Source organism: Eschrichtius robustus, chromosome 15, assembly GCF_028021215.1.
Source record: "Eschrichtius robustus isolate mEscRob2 chromosome 15, mEscRob2.pri, whole genome shotgun sequence".
NCBI lineage: Eukaryota > Metazoa > Chordata > Mammalia > Artiodactyla > Eschrichtiidae > Eschrichtius > Eschrichtius robustus.
In genome coordinates, this window is record NC_090838.1 from 84,063,238 (window position 1) to 84,084,512 (window position 21,275).

Here is a 21,275-nt window from a genome sequence, read left to right on the forward strand (position 1 = left end):
CTGCCCGTGGTGCGCGGCGTCCTCCTCTTGGTGCGCGGCGCTCTCCTCACGCCGTGCCTGTTCGTCGGTAGCTGCTGGGCTCTGACGAGAATGATGGATTTTGAGAATCTTTTCTCCAAACCCCCCAACCCGGCTCTCGGCAAGAAGCCCGCCACGGACTCTGACCAAAGGTGACCCCCGGTCTTTTCATGCTTTGAATGCAGGGGATGCAGTTAGGTTCCGCCCCTTTGTTCCTTCGGGAGGCTGCGCGGGCAGGGCCGGCCAGGTCCCAAGGGGAGCGCGTCGGGCCGGCCGGGCCGGTGCGACGGCCGGGCGCCCACAGGTCGTTCCCGGGCAGGGGTTAGAAGCCGGGGATGGGGCCCGGTTCATAGGCCGCCAGAGCCAGCGGTGCCGGGAGCCTGGGCCGGGGGGAGCGGCGGGGCCCAGGCGGCGAGGGAGGCCCGGGATGCTCCTCTTTCTCTGCGCCCCGGCCCCTCCGGCCAGGTGGGAACCCGCCTGCGGCCCCATAGCGCTTTGCACTTGCAGGCACTCAGCTCCTAGGGGACGGAGATCATTTGTCATTCTCACTGCACGTGTTAGGCGCTTTTGGGTAGAAAAGACGTGCGGTGAAGGATAAGGAGTCTCCTGATTTACATCGGAAGATCCTACAGACCATAATAGAGCAGCGAACTCCATAGGGATATAATAGTTCCTTTAGGTTGAAAAAGGCACTGAGACTGCCACGGAGGAAATGGAAGCAGGTTAGGGAGGGAAGAGAGGATGGGATGGTAGGGAGGAGGTAGATCTTTTAAGGACGGGAGGTGAGGAAAGCCTCACTAATAAATAACATGGATAATTAATATTTGAGTAGGGACCTGAAGGAGGTGAGAGAGGTTGATTATCTAGTGGGAAGAGTATTCCATATAAAGGTCCTGAGGTGGAGTGAGCTAGCTGTGATGGGGTGTTGGGAGCGAAGTGGCCAGAAGGACAATTGGCGTGGAGTAAGAATAGTGGGGCTGGAAGAGAGGAACTCGAGAGGTATTGGGATGGGGGGCGGAGGGGGAGGCAGCTTGTGTAGGGACTTGTAGGTGCCGTAGTAAGGACTCTGGCTCCTACCCTGAGTGAGGTGAGAGGTCTTGGAGGGTTTTTAGCCGAGAGTGACATATTAGCAGGACCATCTGGTTATGTGGAGAGTAGAACGGAGTGGGGGCCAGAGTAGCTTGGATCGTAGTTTTAGCGACAAGAAGTGGTCAGGTAAGGATATATTTGGAATATAAACTATTTTCTCACAGATTGGCTGGGCAATCTGAGAGAGGAGTTAAGGTCAACTTCAAGGTTTTTGGTCTGTATCATTAGAAGGTTAGAGTTGCGTTTCAGATTGCAGGAGGATTAGATCAAGAGTTCAGTTTTGGGGAGTTGCCTGGCGGTCCAGTGGTTAGGACTCGGCGCTTTCACTGCCGTGGTGCAGGTTCAATCCCTGGTCTGGGAACTAAGATCCCGCAAGTTGTGCAGCGCGGCCAAAAAAAAATGTTCAGTTTTGGATATATTAAGATTTTGTCCAGTTGATATCCAGGTGCATATTTGGAATAGGAAGTTGGCTCTGCCTGCCTGGACTCAAATCTCAGCTCCACCATTTGCTAGGTTTGAAGCAGGTTACATAAGCCTTCCGTATTCCGTTTTCTCATCTGTAAAATGGGCTTTTAAACCATAGTGTATATATATGTCATAGGGCTGTTGTGATGTGTGTAATGTGCATGGAACAGCGCCTGGCGCAGAGTCAGCGTAATGCAAGAGTCAGCTGCTGCTGTTACTGCTGCTGTGGTCATTATTGCTCTGCCTAAGGAGAGGTTGCTTCCTACTCCATAAGATGATTCATTACTGCAAACCAGAACAGTGAAAGTCACAGCATTTGGTTTATTGGCTCTTGTAACGCTGGCCTCTGTAGAAGGCGCACACCTTGGTCTCCCGTCTGATGGACGTGACTGAAGCTCTGACTAGGGGCAGATCGGCGTAGTCAACTGTTGGATTGGATGAGGCTGTGAAGCCTGAGCTCCTCCTGTAACTTTGAAAGAAGCACAAAACCACTCTTCACATTCCAGTGCTAGCAGTGCCCTTCCACTCGCAACGTGTTCTTTTGAGAACATACACATCGCCTAGTCCTTGCCTTTATCTGGCGTGCCACTCAGATCTTAAGCTTTTATCTCTTGGTCACTACTTGCTGAGACACAGTTGTCTTCAGACTTCTGTGTCTGTAGCATCAACCATTATTTAGATTTACCTGTACAGTTTATTGACTTGTTTGTTTCTTTTATTTCCCATCTTCATCTTGCTTAGGTTTATTTTTAGTTTTGCTGGAATAACCTCAAGTAGTCATCTCAGATGGTATCTATGCATGTTGAGCTACTCAGTCCTAATGACCCTGAAAACAACTTTTCTTTTTCATCTTCCCACTTGAATATAAGTTTAGTTTTCTCCTGACCTCGGAAGGCACCCTGCATTCTACCTGAAATACTCTTCTCCCTGACATTCCTCTTTGTTTTTAATTCTTACATATCTTTTAGGTTAGGAAAACTTTTGGCCCCCGAATCTAGGTTAAGTGTTCCTCATGTATGCGCTGATACTTAGCACACCATACTGAAGTTGCTTTCTTTTTTTCTCCCAAGTAGATAGAAAGTTCTTAGAAGGCAGGAACAAGGTCTTTTTCATTGTTGTATTCCAGGATTTAAGGTCCAGAGCCTGGTGTATGGTGGTTACTCAGTATTTGTTGAATGAATGGATGATTTATATAGCTGCTAATAGTTGAACATTAAGGTTATGTAATATAAAGTTTCAGCTTTGTGGTTTACTCATAAACATATGTTGACCTTTACTACTCATAATTTTGTACCTTATTTCTCTGGAATATTCGGGGTAGATTTTGAATTTGGAATTTCTTTGTGGGCAAGTTGAAGGTAAACCAAAGCAGTGAATTTTAATGTTATGGTATGAACCCTTTTCAGGTTGAAAAACCCTTTTGTGTTATTTGATATTTTTGCTGCAGAATCGATGGTGAAATAGATGATACAGAAGTTGAAGAAACACGAGAAGAGAAAATAAAATGGAAAGTAAAACTGAAGTGTGAGCAAATTTCCAAAAAAGTAAGATTAAGTTGGTGTATTGAAAAAACAGACAGAAATGGATGTGAGAAGTTGATTAGGGATCCTATTTGTCTCCTTGTAGTTAGCATTTGAGACCAGGTTACTTATATCAAAGGAAACCTAGTTGTTATATTTTAAAAAAAATTTATCATTTAAGAACTTTGTTGTTTTTTAACACGACCTGTTTTTAGTGCATTGTCTTTATTTTGGTTTCCCCTATCTTTGAAATGGTTGTTAACGGTTTCAAAAACTTCTTTCTTTTTCAAATTAGATAAAAAATTTTGTTTTGCTAACTTAACCTTAGTGATTTATAGCTTGAAGCTTGTATTCAGTTGCTAGGACTGCCATAGCAAAGTACCTCATGCTGGGTGATTTAAACAACAGAAATTTATTGTCTTGTGTTTCTTGAGGCTGGAAGTCCAAGAGCAAGCTGTCAGGAGGGTTGGTTCCTTCTGACAGCTGTGAGGAAGAATCTGTTCCATGCCTCTACCCTAGCTTCTGGTTGGTTTGCTGGCAATCTTTGGTCTTCCTTGGCTTGGCTTCCAGAAGCATCATCTTGATCTTTACCTTCGTGTTTGAAGGGCATTCTCCCTGTGTGAATACATGTGTGTCTAAATTTCCCACTTCTATAAGGACACCAGCCATATTGGATTAAAGCCCACCCTGATGACCTCATCTTAACTAATTATACATATAATGGCCCTATTTCCAAATGAGGTCATAATTTAAGGTACTAGGGGTTAGGACTTCAACATAAGAATTTGGGGAGGACACAGTCAACCCACAGCAAAGCCAATATCTGCTCCTTTCTTGCTTTTTCTCTTTTTTGAACTTTTTTTTATTGTGAATTTTAACGCACTGCAAAAGAATGGGTTCAAATTGGCAGTGAGACTCACAAGACAAACATGGGCTTTAATATGATATTCTTTTTTTTTTTTTTTTTTAAAGAAATTCACGTTCTTTTATTTATTTATTTATTTATTTATGACTGTGTTGAGTCTTCGTTTCTGTGCGAGGGCTTTCTCTAGTTGCGGCAAGTGGGGGCCACTCTTCATCGCGGTGCGCGGGCCTCTCACCATCGCGGCCTCTCTTGTTGCGGAGCACAGGCTCCAGACACGCAGGCTCAGTAGTTGTGGCTCACGGGCCCAGTTGCTCCGCGGCATGTGGGATCTTCCCAGACCAGGGCTTGAACCCGTGTCCCCTGCATTGGCAGGCAGATTCTCAACCACTGCGCCACCAGGGAAGCCCTATGATATTCTTATACTCAGCTTTATGAAAGGATACAGGACAGAAAATCCAGCAGGTACAGCATCTTCATCTCCTCAGGAAGCCTCTCAGCTACCCAAGTACATAACTTCTTTTGCCCTTTGGGGCATATATGGCTGCTGTGGACGAGAGCTGTGGTTGACACCAAGAAACTGCAGTTTGGGTTTCCCACACCTTTTTTATGCTATTTTAGTCATGTAGGTCCCAGTCTTTCATGCCCACTTAAAGTTCCCCAGTCCATGTGTAACACCATACAGGAGATGGGCAGGTACAACCTTCTATGATTATCTTAAGGAGTTTCCCAGAAACAATACTGTGAGAAGATGGATACCTAGATTATTTCTAAGTAGGCTTACTCCAGGCCAGGCTCTTTACTTATGAGTGTGTAAAACATGAATGTATAGTATCACAGCTAATTAAAAAGAGAGCACCCAAGTAAACACTATGCAAGTCAAGAAAGCTTTACCCACAGTGCCTCTGATGCCTCCTTTTTCAGTTGCATTCCCTTTTCTCCTCCTGGAGGTAACTACTATCCGAACTTGTGTACTGATCACTTCCTTGTTCTTTACAGTTTTACTACTAATGCTGTCACCCTTCAGAATGCAGTTTTCTCTTGCCTGTTTTTGCACTTTATAGAAATAGAGTAGTGTCGTATGTGCCCTTTGCTGTCTTCTTTTTCTCACCGTTCTGTTTATAAGATTCATAGTATACACGACATATACATGTAGTATATACATAGTATACACAAGTGGCGTATACTGATTTGTTCATTTTCTTAGCTGCATAGCATTCCATTATTTGAATATACTAGGTTCTGGTGTTGGTAGACATTTGGTCTCATGTCCGGTTTTGGGGGTTATGGGCAATGCTGCTACGTCTCTTACTTGTATCCTACTGCACATCTACTCTCCACTTACCGAGGAGTGGAGCTGCTGGGTCTGAGAGTACAAGCATCTTTCCCTTTACCATGATGCCAAACTGTATTCCAGAGTGGTTCTACTGATTTTTATTCCCAAAGGCAGCGTATGAGAGGCTGTATTTCTACTGCTGCTCACTTGATATTTGTTACCTTTCTTATTTTCTGCCATCTGGTGAGATGTCTTCATTGTCATTTAGTTTGCATTTTCTTGATTACTGTTGAGCATCTTTTCATGTTTGTCCAACTTGGATTTGCCTCTTTTGTGTGCCACTTTAAGTCTTTTTTTCATTTTTTTCTTTATTCTGGATATAGGGGATTTTTTTCCCCTTCTTTGTGGATTATGTGTTGCAAGTATCTGCTCATTTTGCGGCTTTCTTTCCAGTCAATGGCAGTTTTTGATAAAAGGTTTATAATTTTAATGTATTCAAGTGTATTAATCTGTTCCTTTATAGTTAATGTTTTATATGTTTTATTTAAATATCCTGAGGTAATAAAAATATTTCCCTACAGTGTCTTCTAAAAGTTTTGTTGTTTTTCTTTCCCATTTATGTTTATAATCACCCAGAATTGATTTTTGTGTATACTGTGAGGTATAGGGGACAAATTTCGTTTTACTTTTTTTTCATCATCATACCCAATTGCTCCAGCACCATTCATTGGGGGGAAAACACTTTCTTTTCCCCCATGAGTCTGCAGTGTCACTGTTGTCAAAAATCAAGTGTTTGTGTTCGGATGGGTCCGTTTCTGGACTCTCTCTTCTCGTCTGCTGGTTTATTTGTCTGTCCCTTCCCCCAAGACCTCACTGTGTTGATTATTACAGTTTTATTATAATAAGTTTGGATATCAAATAAGCAAGTCCTCTCACGTTGTTTTCCTTTAACTGTCTCAGCTATTCTTAGCCCTTTGCATTGCCATATAAACTTTAGAAAGAGTTTGTCAAGTTCCACAAAAAATCCTGTTGGGATTTTCACTTTGGAATGCATTGAATCTTTAGGTCATTTGGGAGAGAATTGACGCCTTTAGAATATTGGATTGTCCAGTCTTTAACTCCTCTTTAATTTATCTCAGTAGTGTTTTATAATTTTCTTTGTAGATGTCTTCCATCTTATATACCTTTTGTTAGATTTATTGCTAGGTGTCTGATGAGGCTATTGTGAATTACATCCTTTCCTTTTTCTTTTTTTTTAAGCACCATTTTCTAACTTGTTTTCTCATTTAGCTGGCATACATTGTTACATAGGAATGCATGGAATTAAACTTTTGAGTTCTTGTAACATTTCTGAAAATATATTGACTTTATTCTCATAGCTGATAGGTAATTTGGCTGAAATAGAATTAGGCTTGAGCTTATTGCCCTGTTTTCTTCTGCTGTCCAGTGTTGCTAGTGTGAAGTCTTGGCAATCTAATTCTAGTTACTTTGTTAAGTATCCTGTTCTCCCTGGAAGCTTTTAGAGTCTTCTCTTTATTCTTGGTGTTGTTAGAGACTGTTCATCTTTTTTCATTCATTGTGCTTAAGTGTTTGGTGAGACTGTTTACTCATACCCTTCATGTACAAGGAATATCTTTTATTTTTATTCTCTTTGCCTTTTTTCTTTATATTCTAAGACATTTCCTCTATTTCTGTTTATCTTCATTTCATAAATCATAATTATCAAGAGCTCTTTCTTGTTCTGTTTTGTTGTTATAGCTTTCTAGCATTTTTAAAAAATATAATACCATCTTGATACCTTTGTGTATTTATTTAAAAATTTTTGTGCTCTTTTCTTTTCCTTGAATTGTATTTGCTTCTTCTGGATCAGGTTTTCTCTTTCTCCTGCTTTTTTGTTTTATTCTCTAGATTGGGAGTCAGTAAATATTTTCTGTAAAGGATAGGCTTTGCAAGCCAAAAGCAAAATTGAGGGTAGAATGTAGCTACTGATATAACAAGTGGGAGAAAACAAATTTCCACAGCATTTTTATTGACAAAATTTAACATATAATAATAATTGAGTTTTTTGTTGTACAGGTTTACTAGTGAGAATGAGGGGATTCTTCTTTTGGGGATAATAATTTGTTTAACTGGAGTTCAAAGTTAGTGTTCCCTATCAAAATGGATTGCAAAGATTCATCTGTTAGTGCTGATCTGTAATTAGACTCTATACGTTTCATCTTTAAAGATGTCTTTTTACTGCAGGTACTGCAGAAAACTCTTATCAGTTCACCAGCATGATTGTTATTGAGTATATTCATTGCTTGGAAGGCATTTTTAAAACTTTATTAGATTTTTCTCTTGAGATTTGTCTTTTAGCATGTCATTACATTGCAGATTAATTACTTCCAGTTGAAGGTTAGGTGATAACTCCTCAGTTGCACAGTTAAATGGATTTTGAAATAGCGATTTCGTTTGCATATACATTAAAATCTGAAAAACACTGCTGGAACTGTAGTTTGGGCCTGGGAGATAAATCTACTGCAAATTTGCTTGAGAATGGAGATCTTGCTTCTTGTTTTAACTTTGGACAGCACAGTGATATGAGCGATGTCAGTAACATCTGTCAACTCATCAAGAGCCAAGGAAAACCACTTGATATCATTTGTCTTATTTTTTTAGTTGTCAAAGTTTCTCCCAGTTTCCTCACGTCTTTGAGAAACTTGTTGCCAAAAGGCCAGTTTTCTTAAACAACTTTTTCTCTGGACAGTTCTTCAGTCGCTGCAATCAAACATGGTTTAATTAACTCACCATCAGCTTTCTTTGGCTAACAAATGAACCACTCAGAAACTTACTTTGATTGCAGCCTCATTTTCATTTTTGGTTTTTGTGAGGAAATAATTTTGTGATGAGATATTTTGCTTAAATTTTCTAATTTTTCTTACCATGGCTTTCCTGTGAGTTGGGATTATTGTGATGAATGCTTAATATTGTCAATAATGTCAACATATATTGTATTCCTTCAGCACTGCTGTAGTATCATTGTATAATAACCGTAATGCTTTGCCACCTAATTTGACAGTAAAATAATCCACACTTTACTGTGTCTTAAATGCATGGCATTCAAAGTCTACTTTTCATGTTTTGACATGGTGGGTGTGCACTGGTAATGAAACAAAAAAGTATCATGACTTGGTGATATGTGACGTATTCAACATGCTGTCAAGTTATAACTGTCAGGGCTTCCCTGGTGGCGCAGTGGTTAAGAATCCGTCTGCCAGTGCAGGGGACACGGGTTCGAGCCCTGGTCCGGGAAGATCCCACATGCCGTGGAGCAGCTAAGCCCGTGCGCCACAACTACTGAGCCTGTGCTCTAGAGCCCACGAGCCACAACTCTGGAAGCCCGCGTGCCTAGAGCCCGTGGTCCACAACAAGAGAAGCCACCGCAATGAGAAGCCCACGCACCGCAACAAAGAGTAGCCCCTGCTCGCAGCAACTAGAGAAAGCCCGCGCGCAGCAACAAAGACCCAACGCAGCCAAAATAAAATAAATAAATAAATAAATAAATTTATTTTTTAAAAAAAGTTATACCTGTCACTGAAATTCATGGTATGCTGAGCATGAGTGTAAAGTGATGAGAGAGCCACAGCCACTTATGGTCTCTTTTGCATCTGCTCAGCTCTGTGAAAGCAGCCAGTGTAATACGTAAATGAATGAGCATGGCTGTATTCTGATAAGACTTTATGGATGCCGAAATTAGAATTGTATATAATTCTCATGTCTCATGAAATGTTATTTCATTTTTTTTCCCCCCAACCATTTAAAAAACGTAAAGACCATTCTTAGCTTGCTGACCATTACAAAAACAGGTGGCAGGATAGATTTGGCCCTTGGTTATATTTTAATGACCACTGCTCTAGATTTCATCACTTGCTTTTGTTTTTCTTTATGTCTCTTGATTGAAGAAAGGCCTGGAGAGCTGATGGATGTTCTTTGCTGGTCTGTTGGTAGGTCTATGTCTCCATAGGCCTTTCTTCTAAATGGGAAGCCTGATCGGGCATTCAGTACGTGAGTGGGCTGTGTGCATCTGTAGATTTCCAGCAGCATAGTAGTTCTTAACCTTCTTTGTGCCATGCACCCCCTTTGGCAGTCTGGTGAAGCCCATGGGCCCCTCCTCATAATAATGTTTTTAAGTGTATAAAATATGTTGGATTATAATGGAAATTGATCTTATTGAAACACAGTTATCAATATATTAAAGAACAAATGTGGTAAGAGTAATATGCTCTTTATAAATGCACTAAATAGTAAGATCCAGCGTTAGGTCTAATTATTGTAATTTTGACATAGTGATGAATATAAAAGATATTTTGAGGTCTGCAATAACTATAATATATGAAAGTGCCTGTGATTTCTAGTGGTGACAGTCGCAGCTGCTGCTAATGCTACTGTGGTTTGTTGCTGGTGTTCAAAACAGAAGAAAATGCCAAATGTCAATTTAGAGGTTGATGAAAATAATGTGTGATTTTTATTACTATCCAAGTTCATTGAATTCTATTTGTAGACCCTTGGCCATGGGCAGGGCAGGCTGGGGCCATCTCTGGACAGCAGGCTAAGAACCCTGATATAGGGTGAGTGGATAGAGTGTTCTTCTGGTGGGAGTTGCTCCCAAATGTCAGAATATGGAGGACTTCACTCTGGGGTCTTAGTACCCATACAAGAAGACTTGGCGTTCATCAGACATTTTAATACATTTCTTTAGCGAATAGCTCTCTTTTTGCCCAGGGTAAATTTTTTTTTTTTTTTAATAAAGTTTTAAAATTTATTTATGGCTGTGTTGGGTCTTTGTTGCTGCGTGCGGGCTTTGTCTAGTTGCGGCGAGCGGGGGCTACTCTTCGTTGCGGTGCACGGGCTTCTCATCGCGGTGGCTTCTCTTGCTGCGGAGCATGGGCTCTAGGCACGCGGGCTCAGTAGTTGTGGCACGTGGGCTCAGTAGTTGTGGCTCGCAGGCTCAGTAGTTGTGGAGCACGGGCCTAGTTGCTCCGCGGCACGTGAGATCTTCCCGGACCAGGGCTCAAACCCGTGTCCCCTGCACTGGCAGGCAGATTCTCAACCACTGCGCCACCAGGGAAGTCCCCTGCCCAGGGTAAATTTTTGTTTGATTGTATTCTGGGTTGGGGGTGGGTGGGCAGAGATAATTTGTTACAATAGCTTTGTTTGTTTTTATGTAGAATTTTAATTCATTCTCATTTATACCCCTATTTCTCACACTGCACCCTAAGCCCAACCTCCAAATTATAACTTGCTTTTTGTTTGTCAAAAATTTGCCAGGAATTTGTTGAACTTTTCTGAATTCCTAATGAGTGTACTTCATTCCCCGTCTCCTGTACACACACTATTTTAGGACTATTAATTTTTATATTTCTGTACTTTTATTTCTGTGGAATTTCAGGAGGCCATATGAGTGCTATATACTATCCTGAATCAAATGCAAGAAAATCTTTTACTTAAAAAAGAAGAAAAATACTTTATGTAGACTCCTTTATAAAACATAAAAAAGTTGTAATATCGTGTTCTTATACTTTCCAAATTATATAGAGAACAACAGACATCAAAGCAATGAGTTTATAGTTAGCTACATGAAGAAAAGTATTTAAGCAATCATTTGTATCCTGTGTATTTTGTTGCCCTCTGAAAAGAATCATATCAATTAGGAATACTTCTCTATAGTAAAACAACATAGTTGATGATTGTCCTGGTTTTATAATGTTGCCAAGTCATCTCATCTCTTCATTTAATACAAATAAGTCAGTTTTGTTACTACTTGTAGTAAAAGGGGTCTGCTTCAGTAGGCTTCCGCATCTTGTGCGGGGGAGGGAGAACACGTAATCACTCATTTGGATCCTCATAATATTTTGATTCAGATGCGCTGAATAGAATTTCACGTTTAATTGAGCTAAAAACTTCTTGTGAACTGTTGCATATTGAATGATTTTTTTGTTCTCCCTGTGCCTACTAAATAAAATTAAAGGCCAGAACCAAGGTAAACATAATAATTATCGCAGGAGTCAGCCAACTTTTTCATAAAGGACCAGATAAGTGCATCTTTTTGACTTTGTGAGCCATATCGTCTCTGTCACAGCTAAGCAGCCATAGAATGAATAAATAAATGAATAGCCATAAATGAATGAATGAGTGTGACTCTTCCAGCAAAATGTTATTTATAAAAGCAGGAGGCCAGGCCTAACCCCTGACCCGAAGCTGTTTACAAGTTTGTTCTATGGTATGCTGGAAAAGGGTGCTCTTTTCTTGAGGACTCGGCGATGAGAAACTTGGAGGCTTGAAGATTGGATTGGTTGGTAGTCTTGTCTGGTGTAATGAAGATAAGATGTACAGTGACGCCCTTGTCAGTTTAGGCAACCTTCTCAGCTTGTTCGGATTCTTTAATCAGGGGGCAAATTCATTTTCTAGGCCACAGTCAACCCTCCAGTGGTGCAGCTCCTAGCTTGGAAGTTAACCATCAAAGGTAAACCGTTAAACTGGACCACCTAATATATTTTGTGATTCTCCTTTGCTGCCTTCATCAGTTATGTGAGGGTGGATGAGACCAGGCCCAAAAGCTCTGGAGCAGGGTAATTGGCCAATTTAATGATAGACATATCATCTCTTCCTGAGATCAGAATAGGAGCCCTTTGGCAGTTGGGCTTTTTAAAAATAAACTTTTTAATTGAAATGTACTGGTTGTAGTTATACAGCTTGATACACCTGTGTCACCAAGTATAGACACCTGTGTAACCAGTACTTGGAAATTTTTATATGCAAAGTGCTTTAAGTTGTCTGCTTTGATCACCTCGGGCTGTTTCAGGGTCAGCTGCCGTACCTGAGTTCCTGTTCCAGTGGATGCCTGTGTTTGTAGCTGTCACCTTGGGGCAGCTCCAACAACAGAGTTAGAAGCCTATTTCTGAAAGTAAAATTAACTTAATTACAGAGAGTGGGGCAGTTCTTCCTTACTTCTCATCATTGCTGCCACATCCTGTGCCACCAGTGCTGTGAGTTATAGGGAAAAAATAGGCTTTGGTATCTGTGATGTATCTTATTACTTAGTATAGCGGATTTTCAATTGGGCCATTACGTGTACTTGTTCTTTTATGAAATGACGAGCTATTGAATTAAACCGTTTAAAAGTGTAGTCTATGCAAAGGGAGAGATAAAATGTGAACTATAATTCTGTAGTTCCTTTGCATCAAATAATTAAGATATGGGGCTTTAGTCTTTCTTTTTTCTTTTCTTTTTTTCTTTTATTGGGGTATAGTTGTTTTACAGTGTTGTGTTAGTTTCTACCGTACAACAAAGTGGAGTTCCCTGTGCTATGCAGCAGGTTCTCATTAGTTATCTATTTTATACAGATTAGTGTATATATGTCAATCCCAATCTCCCAATTCATCCCACCCCCCCCCCCCACGGCTTTAGTCTTTCAATTCAGTAAAGTATACACAGTGTACAAATTCAGAATCTTCCCTCAAACCATCTTTAAGGATATATATATATATATTTTTTTTTTTTAATTCTGGAAAATTTCATATACATAAGAACGCAAAGAATAGCATATGAAACCCCTGTGTACCCATCTCCCAACCTCAACAATGATCAATTCATGGCCAGTCTTTGCTTCTTCTTTATAACCAGATTGTTTTGTTTGTAAACCAGATTGTTTTGAATCATGCTGGGTTTTAAAAATTGAAAATGTAATTTTCACTTAGTTTAGGCACTTTGGAAACTCTACATCACGGAAGAATTTGCAACGTAGAAAATCAAGAAGTAAGGACTATGATGTATATAGTGATAATGATATCTGCAGTCAGGAATCAGAAGATAATTTTGCTAAAGAGCTTCAACAATATATACAAGCTAAAGAGATGGCAAATGTTACTCAATCCTTATCGCTTCCTGAAGAATCTGTGAAGAAAGAGGGAGCAAAGGATACCCAGAAAGGTAAAGGTAAGAGTCCAATTATTTTATCATTTAAAGTTATCTAGAGAAGCAGTCACATTTGTCCATATATGGATGGAGGGGAGGGGTTCGCTTGCATTTTATCTCATGATAAGATCACTTTTCCTGGATCTTTACACCAAATGTGAGCTGGTCACTTGGTGTACAAACGCTCAGTTTGCGGGAGGAGCGGAGAGTGCAGGAGGGTTTTCAAAGGACATGACTACTTTGAAAGGGAGAATGCTGAATCCCTGGCCTCAGCTTGTGTGAAGGACAGGAAATACCTGTTTGCTGTCCTCTAAAGAAGGATGGGTTTAATTAATGTCTGGGATGGTAGTGTATCAGACTAAACTCAGAAATATATTCTTTTAGATTACTAAAATGAAATTAAGCCACAGATATGAGAATAAATGACAATTGTAAATGAAATTCTTAATCTTCTCATTTTATTTTTTTTCCCCTCTTTAAATGTTCTTCTATTTAAAATGGATCTATAGATAAACTTAATATATATAAAATGTTTTCAGTGAGTAATCTGACAGCCATATATGAGTTCATTTAAAACATTTGAAGGTTTTACTGTTACAGTGCTATAGCAGTTCCTACTTAGATCCATTGTACTCTGAACACTTCAAAAGGATCTGGCTGATGGCTAGCAAGATTGATTTCATGAATTATCTTGTTTTTTTCCCCAATAATACCTTATATATTTTCACAAAGAATTAATTTGGGATCTGGAATATATTAATCCAAGAGCTTCTAGAAAGACAGGTCGGCATCATCCTAGTTATTACTCTTTGAGCAGTGGAGAAGTTTTCCTGGATTATTATAGAATATACTTCTTAAGAGTAGACTGCTTTTGTACTGTTATATCATCTTTAAATTTAACTTTCTTGCTTTTAGCTGTTAAACAAAAAAATAAAAATAAAAACCTTAAAGCTGTTCACAAGAATGGTAAACAGAAGAAAATGAAGCGAAAATGGCCTGGCACTGGAGACAAAGGATCAAACGCTTCCCTGAGGAACAATGGCTCACAGGAACAGGTATGAGAATATATGCCTGTCGGAGGACACTGCCTGCCCTTGGATTTTTATCTTGCACCCCAATGGGATCTCCTCTTACCTCCAGTGGGCTCCGTGGGTTCTTTCTCACTGTTGGGCTGCCTTCCCTCACACTCGTTACCTGCCAGCGCCCACTCAAGCTTTAGTGTCGTACCTGTTGCCCCTGTATACATGCACACAAGCCCCCTGATTTCTGAGAGCTGTGCAAAAACAGATTTGGGAGGCAGGGAGAATATAAGATAGCCATGAGGGCATTCCAAAGGCTACAGAGTCTTACAGAATTTCTACTCTTTTTTTTTTTTTTTTTCAGAGCTAAGGGTCTGGCTGGCTATCTATCTATCTATCTATCTATCTATCTATCTATTTATTTATTTATTTATGGGTGTGTTGGGTCTTCGTTTCTGTGCGAGGGCTTTCTCTAGTTGCGGCAAGTGGGGGCCACTCTTCATTGCGGTGCGCGGGCCTCTCACTGTCGCGGCCTCTCTGCTGTGGAGCACAGGCTCCAGACGCGCAGGCTCAGTATTTGTGGCTCACGGGCCCAGTTGCTCCGTGGCATGCGGGATCCCCCCAGACCAGGGCTCGAACCCGTGCCCCCCGCATCGGCAGGCAGATTCTCAACCACTGCGCCACCAGGGAAGCCCCAGAGTTTCTACTATTAAAGTCCCTGGTCTGTTGGTTTTTGACTCCCTCTGGAAATTAAAAATGAATATTTTTGAGCTTTGACCTTATCAGACACTCCCTACCCTCCTGGAATTTTGATTTTGCTTTGTAGAAGTTCCTCTTCCTTGGTCTGCAGATGTAATCACGGTAGAACAATAAGTGACTCCTCTGGACTCTGCTTTTCTGAGGGCTTCTAAGCTGGATGGCCACCTTTTTTTTTGTTAGGATTGGTTCAGGAGGCAAGAGTTGAGGGTGGTAAAATATTAGAAATACCAAATATTATAGATTGAAATGTATTTATATAAAATCTATTTTACAAGGGAGGAATCCGAAGCCCTAGGGTTTAGGTAACTGCCTGTAGTCACAAGGGCCAAGGTAGGGCTAGACCCAGGCAGTTTCCCTTTCCTTTGTTTTGTTTTGTTTTTTTTTTTTTTAATATATATTTATTTATTTATTTGGCTGCGCCAGGTCTTAGTTGCTTCATGCGGGATCTTTAGTTGCGGCATGTGGGCTCTAGTTCCCTGACAACCTGGGCCCCCTGCACTGGGTGCGTGGAGGCTTAACCACTGGACCACAAGGGAAGTCCCCCCTTGCGTTTGGTTTAGATTGACTCAAATGATTATTCAGCCAAAACTGACAGCCCTGCTACATGAGGAACAAATTGTAAACATATATGTTAGAATTTAATAACATAATCAAAATAAAACCCAGAGTTAAAACTGACATATTTATTAGACACGTAATTTTGATGGTGCTAAGTGGAAGTCTGACATTATTGCAAAGCAGATCACATAAATATACAGCCAGCTCCCTACTTTGTACTTAACTGAATTCCTAAGACTGTATGCGGGTATATGGTACGTAGAAGCTGTAAGTTGTACCACAAGTTAACACATTAAAAGTGATTTATGTTTCTAAAGACCTAAAATGAAATTCCCCTTTTGTTTTCGTACCTTTATTGCCATTTTTGAGGGTATATTTCTAATTATGTTTGTTAATTTGAGCTCATCAGTACACTCTGCTCACACGTAGTGAGCATCTCATTGAAATGAAAGATCACACTACTTTCGGTTTACCTTATGATTTTGAGGTTTGTCCCCATTGTTCTAAAGAGCCCTTTTTAATCAGAAGTAGTGGTACTTTCCTTTTAAAATTTTTTAATTAATTTTTTAAAACAAGGGCAAGGTACAGTAAAATATTCATAATGTTCAGTGATGGAATGCTGTTGAAACTGACAAAACATTCATTTTTTTCAACTGATGTACAAAAGTCCACATCTTACCTGCAGGCCAATTCAGAAGAGTTACTTTTTAATGTTTCTAAAGGTGGTTTAAAATAATTTTGTACGGCCTTCCCTGGTGGCGCAGTGGATAAGAATCTGCCTGCCAATGCAGGGGACACAGGTTTGATCCCTGGTCTGGGAAGATCCCACATGCCGTGGAGCAACTAAGCCCATGCGCCACAACTACTGAGCCTGCGCTCTAGAGCCCGTGAGCTGCAACTGCTGAAGCCCGTGTGCCACAACTGCTGAAGCCCATGTGCCACAACTACTGAAGCCCATGTGCCTAGGGCCTGTGCTGCGCAACAAGAGAAGCCACCGCAATGAGAAGCCCGTGCACTGCAATAGAGAGTAGCCCCCGCTCGACGCAACTAGAGAAAGCCTGCACGCAGCAACGAAGACCCAATGCAGCCAAAAATAAATAAATAATTAATTAATTTTAAAAACACATTTTTTTGTACAATGGAATAAAATATTTAACTTTTTATTTCTCACATTTAGTTTTTTGTTTTTGTTTTCAAAGGATGGTAAACCTAAAGAGAAGCAGCAGCCTGTGAGAATGAGTCAGGGATTCATCAACCAACATACGGTGCAACGCCAGGGAAAACAAATTTGTAAATATTTTCTTGAAAGGAAATGTATTAAGGTATAAAAAATGTGTAAGCAAAAATATACTGAAATGTAAGATATAGCAAAAATGTACTAAAACCAACTCCTCTTTCCATTAGACACTCCAAAAGCATACCTGTACAATTCTAGAACCGTTTCCTTCTGGGAAAGTTTCAATTAGAAAATTTTACTGAAATATTCTTTTATGTTTAGGAAAGTAGATAATTTTTTTAAAATGCTTTGTGTTAAAAATATTAAGGACTTGACAGATTTTTAAGCAGATATATATATGTGATGTGGTTATGATAGCTCGTTAAGAATTAGACTGTACTGCTTCTAAGACTTTGTTTTCTTCTAGAATCATTAAGTTAAGTAGGAATTGTAATGACTTAACTATGAGGAATAATGGTTTTTCCTTGTTCCTTCTTTTGGCACAGGGAGACCAGTGTAAATTTGATCATGCTGCAGAGATAGAGAAGAAAAAGGAAATGTGTAAGTTTTATGTACAAGGATATTGTACCAGAGGTGAAAACTGTCTATATTTGCATAATATCCTTTATCACAGGTACAGTAACTTTACTTTTCATAAACATTTACATGAATGTAAAATTTTGAGTGAAACCAGTGTTTTAGCCATGGCAAAATTACATTATCCAAGCTCAACTCAGTATTGAAGTGATTAAATTGTACAGAGATTTTTTTCTTTTTCCCCCAAGCAGGAGTCTTTAGAAATTCTCTCAAATGCACATCCTCTCAACCTGGGTAGTGTAACAGGTTTGTGAGATCTATTCAGGTCCCAGAAAAACTTTCTCTGAATTTCTGCTGTGACATCCACTAATTGAATCTATATTCATGTAATTTACTTCATAAAAGAGGCAGGAATTGCACAGTTTGGGAGTACTCGTTTTCTGCACATTCTGTACTGTATAGAGGTTAATTGTCCCTTAATTTGAAGAATAACCCTAACTCTTCAGTGTAAATGGTCTAGACATGTTGTAAAAATATGAACATAAACATTTTAGGGTAATTGGATATTTGATCAACACAAAAGTTGTTTTCCTTCAGTCATTCAATACAAGAAATCGCAAATTCTAACTTGAGAAATTTTTCCTAGAAGACAATTTCGAAGCTGTACAAATCGATCCTATTTTATACAAGCCTAATATATGAAGGATCCAGATTTGTAAGACATATCATTGTCATTGACTTTAATCCCCCCACTGCAAAAGAATGCTTTAAAAATAATCCCATTTCTCAAAGTATTTAAAATACACATCCCTCTCTTATATCAGTGAAATATACCTGTAGTTTATTTTTAAAGAATGGATATGAAGGAAAAAAGTGTCCTGTGATAGCCAATAAACTTCATAATCATCCTAAAATTAGATTTTTCTTATAACCCAGTTAATAATTTACTGTTTCATATTTTAAATAGAGAATTTGTTTCTACTAGTAGAAAAGAACTTTACGTAGGAAAAATAAAGTTACTAAATTAATAACAAATTATTTTAGTTGGATTACAGTTGTTCTTTTCCTTAACATTTGGGTTAACATGAGTATCCTTGCAAGTTTTACCATACAGGAGCAAAATGTTATCAGGGAGAATATTGCAAGTTTTCACATGATCCACTGACTGCTGAAACACAAGAACTGTTGGCTAAAGTAAGTACAATTTTAATATTTGTTTTTCTTTTTTAAAGAATGCATTTGAACTAAGGGTGGAATTTGAAAAGACACTCACAGTTCCTTAAGGAGAGTGCCTCATAGGGTAGCATATGGGTTATATTAGGACTGATAATCTAAGGATTTACTTCAGTTTAGAAAATTCATTTGTATATTTTTCCTTATAGCTTAAAGGAAAATTTATACTTACTGCTGGTGTAAATTGGAATGTTCTTAAAACCTTTAGTGTAGTTAGCAACCTTAGTGGCTAAGTTAACCAAAGGAAAACAAAGCAAATAGGAGAAATAGTACTCCTGTTATACTCTTAGAAGGAAAGTTAAGGATCATTGGTTGATAAATATTTTAGGGTTACATCAAAACATACTTAAGTAGTTATTTCAAAGTTTTCTTCAAATATTCTTTCAGATGTAAGAAAAGATAATTGAAAAATAATAGTCGTTTATGTTCTTTCGTTTCCCATGTGTTAGTTGGAGCTAGTCTCTTCAAAATTAAACTGAAATATAAGTGAAAATAAAAGATTCTTTTAAAACCAAACCATTCCTTCTTGCGGCAGAAGTTCCCTTGACTATATGCAAATATTTGAAAGTCAAAGGTCCTTGTTTCTGGATATTTTTAATTGTGAAATATGAAGGGTTACCCTGGAATTAGAAATTATACCAAATATTTGGTTGTTTATTAGCATGAATGTATGTGGAAAAAATGATAAATATAAAAGTCATTTTCCAGTTCCCCTTATAGTAAATATTATTAGATGATTACTAGGATGAATATTATTGGAATCTTTAGAAAATTACAAGAGTATGATGATGTACCTGAATTTAATGCATACAAATGATTGTGTGATTTTTTTTTTCCCCCATATTAGGTTTTGAATCCTGAAAAGAAGTCATCATGAAAATAAGAGACATAAAAAGGTAAAATTAATGATTTAACCTTTTTTCCCCCTCTGAAATGTCTCTAGAAATTGGCATGGGGACATAGGCCTTTTTACATTTCTCAAATAGAAGTCTTTTACTCTCCTACCCCACTAAAAACTTATAAAGTATTTGATACATATAAATAGATACATACGTGGATCTCCATGGACCTGCTTCCGTTTCTGGATTTGTCACTGTCTTTTTGTATTTTTATTCTTCTGTTTTGTTTCTTTGTAAATTTACCAAATGTGTATGATTCACCAAATATTATATTTAGTTTTGCTTGGGTTTGGATATTAAACAGTATCATATTCTATACTTACTGGTGACTTGCTATTTTCACTCAGCATTATGCTTGTAAGATTCATTCATGTATATGCATGCAGCTGTCATTCATTTTTACTCTTGTATAGCATTTATTCTATGAATATGTTACAAATTATTTAGTCATTCTACTATTGACGGACATTGAGGTTATTTTCGATTTTTAAAATATAAACTGTTACTATAAATAACTGTTTTACATGTCTTCTGATGAAAATGTGTGTGAGTTGTCCTGAGTGTACCAAGGAATAGAATTGTTGTATCATCTTAAAACTTAAGATAATACCAATCTTTACTGAAGTACTTATAACAGTTTTTATTGCCATCAACTGTGTAAAAGAATTTCTGTTGCTCCCCACTCACTAATGCTTTATATTGTCGTGACTTTAAATGTTTTGGCCAATTTGGTGGGTGTAAAAATGGTGCCGCGTAGCTTTATTTTCATAAAGTTCAGCATTTTTTCTTATACTTACTGGCTTTTGAGCTTCATCTCCGGTGAAATGCCATTAATGTCTTTTGCCTATGTTTCTATTGGGCTGATTGTCCTTTATAAATTGATTTTTATATATAAATTGTTTGTGACGTATGTGTGACAAGTCTTCTCCCATTTTGTGGGCTGTCTTTTCACTTTTTTAAAGGCGTTTCAGTGAGCAGAATTATTTGTTTTGGCAATCTTTTTCTTTATGGTAGGTTTTGTGTTTTGTGTCTTGCTTAAGAAATCCTTCCCTATCATGAGGCTGTAAAGTACTTAAATTTTTTTTAGGTTTTTGTAGTTTTGCTTTTTACATTTATATTTTAATCCTTTGGAAATTCTATCAGTTAACAGTTGTCACAATAATGGTGTTTAAAACCAACCACAAGACTCTCAGTAGCATATAAAAATAAACATTTCTTTTTCCATGCCTCTGCAGATTGGCTGGGAATAGGCTGATACAGGCTGCCTCTGGCTGGGTTGGTTGTGCTTCATAAAGCAGAACCACTGGGATGATTCTGCCCTACATTTGTCTCACTCTCCTCCTGGGACCAAGGGGCTAGCTGGGGCATGTTTTTCTCATGGCATTGGCAGAAGGACAAGAGGGCAAGGTCCTGTTTGTATCACATCACGTTTACTTACAACCCATTGACCAAAGTAAGTCACATGGCCAAGCCCAAAGTCAGGGAGTAGGAAAGTATACTCTACTTTCTGTACTTTCCATGTGGGAGGAATTGCTAAATTACATGAAAATTTTTCTGAAGGGACCTTGAGGGAATTATGCTAAGCAGAATAAGTCAGAGAAAGACAAATACCGTTATGATTTCACTTATGTCTAAAAAACAAAACAAATGGACAAATAAAACCAAACCAAAATCATAGATACAGAGAACAGAGAGTGGTGGTTACCAGAGGGGATGGGGATTGGGCAGTGGGTGAAACAGGTGAAGAAAGGGGTCAAGAGGTACAGACTTCCAGCAATAAAATAAATAGGTCATGGGGCTGTAGTGTACGGCATGGTGACTATAGTCAGTAATGTTGTAGAGCATACTTGAAAGTTGCTGAGAGAGTA

At 38.9% G+C, this 21,275-nt stretch overlaps 1 protein-coding gene across 3 annotated transcripts in view; it reads left to right on the top strand.

Moving 5' to 3' along the window:
* The window catches only part of ZC3H8 (zinc finger CCCH-type containing 8), a 28,880-nt gene continuing 7,605 nt past the window's right edge, over window positions 1–21,275 (top strand). For 2 of the 3 annotated variants that reach the window (XM_068564276.1, XM_068564277.1), the window contains exons 1-8: window positions 1–170; window positions 3,020–3,116; window positions 12,970–13,207; window positions 14,102–14,241; window positions 16,722–16,844; window positions 17,245–17,356; window positions 18,360–18,469; window positions 19,356–19,404. In XM_068564276.1, the coding sequence (XP_068420377.1) occupies window positions 91–170; window positions 3,020–3,116; window positions 12,970–13,207; window positions 14,102–14,241; window positions 16,722–16,844; window positions 17,245–17,356; window positions 18,360–18,469; window positions 19,356–19,385 (930 nt within the window). In that variant the 5' untranslated portion in view covers window positions 1–90 and the 3' untranslated portion in view covers window positions 19,386–19,404. The remainder of the gene's footprint in view (window positions 171–3,019; window positions 3,117–12,969; window positions 13,208–14,101; window positions 14,242–16,721; window positions 16,845–17,244; window positions 17,357–18,359; window positions 18,470–19,355; window positions 19,405–21,275) is intronic. The other variant, XM_068564278.1, reaches the window with a different exon arrangement.